The 6,382-nt window shown below is 33.4% G+C and overlaps 1 protein-coding gene across 1 annotated transcript; it reads left to right on the top strand.

Annotated features, from left to right (window-relative positions):
• Nucleotides 1-2,935: 2,935 nt before the first annotated feature.
• On the top strand, nt 2,936-5,725 carry LOC124944889 (probable receptor-like protein kinase At5g24010). Its single transcript, XM_047485239.1, has one exon. The coding sequence runs from the start codon at nt 3,056-3,058 to the stop codon at nt 5,534-5,536; it is 2,481 nt and encodes an 826-aa protein (XP_047341195.1). The 5' UTR covers nt 2,936-3,055; the 3' UTR covers nt 5,537-5,725.
• The last annotated feature ends 657 nt before the right edge of the window (nt 5,726-6,382 follow it).

Here is a 6,382-nt window from a genome sequence, read left to right as displayed (position 1 = left end):
TTTCTGGTTTTCTCCCACTGTTCCGCTTCCCGTTGTGCCTTTTTCTACAGCTCCACTTCCAACCATGGTAAGTTTAGTTGATTGTTAAAATATTTCACCAACGTGCTCTGATACCATGTTAAACAATCAACAAAAATAGAGAATAGTTGAGAGATTTAGATATTAGATTTTGAGAGATTAGAAAACCTACACTCGCTCTTTGAGAACTTTCTCATTATAAGTACTAACAAAAACAAACAAGTCCCTAAGTTATGGGGAAAATACAAAATGAGAATAATAAAAACGGTAATAATTATTTATAGATTTAATAGCTTTATAGTATAACATAATTTGTTGATTCATCCTAAATTATTTTCGTCTAAATTTGAATTTAAACTTCAAATTCCTTGATTTGTTGTTTTCAAGCTCTAGCTTGAAGATAGATCATGGTTTTGACTTACTATTTTGATGTTTGAATGAAGTAGTACAAATTTTGTGGAAACATGCAAGTGATCGGATTTTTAAAGCACAAAAGATGTGATTAATCGGTTAAAAGTAAGTTTGATTAGCTGCTTTAGCTTTAATAAAGCCAAGGTGTGATTTCGAGAACATTTGGTTAGCCTTATATTATTAACTCACTAATTCACATGTTTCAATCGACTTCTCCGTTTTCGACGAAGCTCTAACTCCTCCTTTTGGTTTGTATGAGACTATATAAGGTTAGGATATTTCGGTTCTATACACGACATGAGAAAAGTATCTGCAATATTGCTTTTTAGTTTACTGAGGGTAGGAAATTTAGAGATTTTTGGACATCATTTCGGTCAAAAGATGCAGATGTCGTTGTGGCTCTATTGGCGACCAACGAATTTCTTTCAAGTCTCGCGGACGATCGAGGATATGAAGGTATGGCTTACCTGGCGACCGAAGCATCCAACCAAAAGTTGAAGAAGAAAAAAAAAAGGTAGCTCTATGGATGGGATCCTATGACCCAGGCTTCCTCTACGTGTTGACTTTCCGTTTAACCAATCCCCGACCGGGTATCCGAACCAAGACCCTCACATAATCCACCATAATCCTTTGAGTCCGGATTGTTTCCATTTGCATTTTATTTAACCATTTTGTTTTTTAGAAGCTTAATACGATATTTTTTTTAATTAAAAAAATTGATTTATTATAATTTTCTAAGCAAAGACATTTTCATTTAGGATTTTTTAATTTAATTTTATCATTTATCTAACTTGCTAACTTGTTGCATACATAATTTACATTTGGAGCTCCAAAATTTGTAAATCAATATCTAGATGATTTTCGCCCTCCATCTAATCGTTTCATGTGGTGCTAACCTTAGTTTTTGAAATTATTTCATATTTTACTCATTTATGCCCTACAAATATTGGTATGTTCTCACATTTTACTATAGATTTCTTATCTTGTAAAATGTCTAAACTACATGCATGCCTAAAAATAGATGTGATTGATCCCATAGATTCTAGGTTGGGAGAAAGTAGATAGGTGTGAACATTATTTCATAAATTAATTGTGCAAATATCAAATTTCAACGGTGAATTGTTTAAAGTAAGACGGTCCGTTTGGACGAGAATGTGGGAGTATCGATGCCATTTTTCATATGTAACTAAACACATCATGAGCAAAACGTAATTTCAAATCTTTTCTAGTTTTGAGAGAGTAGATTATGTGGTGACTTTTAGAGTCAAATTTGTCTAATCAACTAAAAAAAATAAAGTTATGTCATTTAAGAATCGATAGAAATATATGGCATGAGATTATGTCCTCAAAATTAGACGTGTAACAAAATAGTGAGTATGTTTTTAGGTTATTTAGCAACAATATTGTGAAAAGCTTATTTGATGAAAAGTAAATTATTTAATATAAATGATTAAATATTATTTTATATTTAAATTAAAAAAATAAATAGTAATAATTTAATGATTTTATTAATAATAAAATAAAAAGTTATTTCAAAAGAAATTTCAAATAACATCCACATCAAATAATCTTATTTTAGTGGGTGGGTGTAGTGGATATTAATACCCCACAAGCATTGTTGACTTTATTGCCAAAACTTGTTAAACTCCAACAAGTGTATTTATGTCGTTTCAACTTTCTTTCTTTTTTAATTAAAATCTATTAATTAGCAAAAAAAAATAATAAAAATGACACTTTATTATTGTTCATTTACCTCATTTTTTATATTTCTTTATCCCACACTATTGTAATTAAACTTTTTTAATACATAACTAAAAATATATTTAGCAATTATTTCTTAACTTCTATCTAAATATACATTCAACTCCAATTCAAGATTCAAAAATATTTTAAAAACATCAATATTTTATAAAAATAATATATATACATATATATATATATATATATATATATATATATATATATATATATATATATATATATATTAATATGATAAACAAAATGTAAGCATTATTTAATAGAGTTATGTGTATTTAAAAATAAGTATTTTTATAAGTATTATCATTTGTTATGAATATTAATATCAAATAATAATAAAATAATTGTCTAAAATTAGTAATTCAAAAAATAAAAATTTAAAATTTATTCCTAGTTGTTTATTCAAAAGTAAATAAAAACATATAAAAATAATATTTATATTCTTCTGTCACACAATTAAACATCTACAAATTTAGATTTGTTCATGGAAAAAATATTGATAAAAAATTATAAAAAATGATGTATAATTTATTAATTTTTTTTTCTTTAATTAAATTTTCAATCAACATAAAACTTAACTCATCATCCTTTTATCATATTATCATTTGATTGTCAATATTTTTCCATGATCAATCATTTATCTATATAAAAAAAATACAATGTATTAAAGTATATAAAAAATATATCAGTGTAAACAAAAAGAGTGTATAAGAGGACTTCTTGTTCTCTTGCTTGTCCTCTTTCCAGCCTTCAAGCCAATTGCATTTTCACTTCTGTTGGTGGTCAGATCTTCCAGCTGCCCACTCTCCATTTTATCTCCTCCATTGCAAAATCTTCAATTTGATCTTCAGAAGAAAGAACTCATCAAATGGAGGAGACCCATACCAGTATTCTTCTTCTTCTCCTTCACTTAGTAAGTTTATCATTCTTGTCCCATTGGTGTTCGGCCGCTTTCTCTCCGCCGGATGACTATCTCATTAACTGTGGATCGAGCTCTAATGTGACGATGGATAATAGAATCTTCGTCGGCGACTCTGCTAAACAAATCCCAGTTCGTCTCTCAGCAGGTAAATCTCTTTCTATAAATAACCCAAATTATTCTGCTAATTCACCTAAACTATACGAAACCGCGAGGGTTTCAACTGCCGCTTTGAGTTACGAATTCGGTATATACAAGAACGGTACTCATTTGGTCCGTCTTCATTTCTCTCCATTCACCTCACAAAATTTCGATCTCAAGACTGCAAATTTCACTGTTTTCGCAAATGGGTTCTCAATTCTAAAGACATTTAGTGCCCCAAACACTGTGGTTAAAGAATTCATCTTGATGATCAATGTTGATAAGTTTAATATTATGCTTGTTCCAACTGATTCTGAAACTGGGTTTGCTTTTGTGAATGGAATTGAGTTGTTTTCTGTCCCGGATGACCTAATTCCAGACACCGGCGCGAAGTTGATCGGTCCGAATGGACTTGCGGAGTTTAATGATCTTTCTTCTCAGGTCTTAGAGACTGTTCATAGGATTAATGTTGGAGGTCCTAGATTGACACCATTTAATGATACTCTTTGGAGAAATTGGTTCCCTGATGAGGATTTTCTTATACTCAAACAATCTGCCAAAATTGTTAGAACTACCCATATCCCTAATTATCAACCCGGAGGAGCTTCAAGAGAAATCGCCCCTGATAACGTGTACATGACAGCCCAACAGATGAACAAGGATAACCTAATAATCTCTACCTCTTTATTTAACGTCACTTGGCATTTCCCAGTTGTTTCTGTCACTTCCGTTTATTTGATTCGCTTACACTTCAGCGACATTGTCAGCAAATCGCTCAACCAGCTTTACTTCAACGTTTTCATCAATGGATTCCTCGCTTACAAAGACTTCGACCTTTCCACCATGACTAATCGTTTGCTTTCATCTCCATACTACACTGATTTCGTGGCTGATACAAATGGGTCAGGTTTCATTAGTGTAAGCATCGGCCCTTCTGAACTCAGCTCGCCTTCTCAGAAGAACGCTATTCTAAACGGAGTTGAGATCATGAGAATGATGGATATCGCGGGCTTGGGTTCTATGAACAATAAGAGGAATAATAATAAAGGCAAATGGGTTTTGGTTAGCTCGATCCTTGGAGGCTCGACCGCCCTCTGCTTGATCTTGCTCGTGGTTTTATTCGCATTATGGCGCCTGACAAAGAAACAAAAACGTAAACTGAAACCCATAGAAAGCTTGGGATGGACTCCTGTGGGAGTTTACGGTGGCAGCATGAATAGCAGACTGTCGGAAGGGATCCCTTTCGCTAATATTCAAATCGCAACAAATAACTTCGACAAGAGCTTAATAATCGGTTCAGGGGGGTTTGGAACAGTCTATAAAGGTATCCTTGGTGACAATATAAACGTTGCTGTGAAGAGAGGAGTGCCAGGATCAAGACAAGGCCTGCCCGAATTCCACACAGAAATAACTGTCCTATCAAAGATTCGCCACCGACATTTAGTATCCCTTGTTGGGTTCTGCGAGGAACAATCGGAAATGATACTGGTTTACGAGTACATGGAGAAAGGTTCGTTAAAGAATCACCTTTACGGTTCTAGTACTTTTTCCCCATTGTCTTGGAAAAAGCGGCTAGAAATATGTATAGGAGCAGCTAGGGGCTTACATTACCTACACACGGGTTCGGCTGAGGGGATAATTCATCGCGATATTAAGTCAACTAATATTTTGCTTGACGATAATTACGTGGCTAAAGTTGCTGATTTCGGGTTGTCTAGGGCTGGACCTTGTTTGGATGAGACTCATGTGAGCACAGGAGTTAAGGGTAGTTTCGGATACTTGGATCCGGAATATTTTCGTAGGCAACAACTAACTGATAAATCTGACGTTTACTCGTTCGGAGTTGTGCTTTTGGAAGTTTTATGCGCCAGACCTGCAGTTGACACGATGCTTGCCCGGGAACAGGTGAATTTGGCAGAATGGGCAATGGAGTGGCAAAAGAAGGGGATTCTCGAGCAAATTATGGACCCTTTTCTGGTTGGGAATATAAAAGTTTCATCGTTGAAGAAATTTGGAGAGACGGCTGAGAAGTGTTTGGCTGATTATGGAGTTGATCGGCCTACAATGGGGGATGTGTTGTGGAATTTGGAACATGCTCTTCAACTTCAGGAAGGTGGGGGGCAAAATGGTAATTTTAGCACGGGCGAGGCCTCCACTTCTACTGAAGTTGGGCCTCGAATACCTTTGAATCACATTATTGCGGGTGACGAGGATAATGAAGAAAATGGTAACTCTGAAATGGCGACCAACAAAGTTTTTTCGCAGTTGATTAATAGTGAGGGTAGATAACATATATCTTTCGAATTTTATTTATACTACAATAAGAATTGTGGTAGTTTTTCACATTAGTATATTATCTTGTCGAAAATGGTGGGTTTCTATCATTTTGTATGTTGTTTTTGGCCTCCATCCGCCATTCTATTATGTGTGTTTTATTTGATAAGTTGTAACTAGATTATCCTGGATGTACTTGTTTGATCTTATAAATTTAGAACTGATTTATGCCATTTTGGTCTCTAACAATAATTGGGGGATTAATAATGCCTATGGGCCCGCCATTAGTCCATTTTCAGAACAGCTCATATGTGGAACTGTACAGTTAATAAAAATAATGATTATTTTGAATTGGAGTTTACTATTGAACTGAATGCATGCTAACATTGTTCATATGTGTCTATTTATAATTATAGAATAAGGGAAGATAAAACATAAAATAATGACTATCCATGAATTAATTACTGGAATTTGAAAGTTTAGTTATTTACTATCCATAGTTTAGTTAAGTAGGTGTACCAATCATTGATCTTATCTCCAATAGTTCTTAATTTTTATTTACTTGTTATTTTTTTTTATGTTATATTGTAAAATTTAATAATTTTGTATTATATTTAACATTAATAATTTAATTTAAATGATATAATTTTTTAACACTCAGTCCTAGGCTAACTTTCTTCGGTCCTTACTATTGAATGACAAGATCTTGGGTTAGCCTCGGACTAACTTTCTCAGTCCTCAATAACATCAAATTACAGGTTTGATGGTTTTGTTTGAGGCCCGGATCATTTGATCTAGGGGCATAATGAGCTTTGTATAGTTCTTCAGATCATTTATAATATCACCTTGATGTGTCATTCG

The sequence above is a fragment of the Impatiens glandulifera genome, chromosome 7, assembly GCF_907164915.1.
Source record: "Impatiens glandulifera chromosome 7, dImpGla2.1, whole genome shotgun sequence".
In the NCBI taxonomy this organism is placed as follows: Eukaryota; Viridiplantae; Streptophyta; class Magnoliopsida; order Ericales; family Balsaminaceae; genus Impatiens; species Impatiens glandulifera.
The sequence above is the reverse complement of the archived record's forward strand: the minus strand, read 5'-3'. Positions and strand labels throughout refer to the sequence as shown.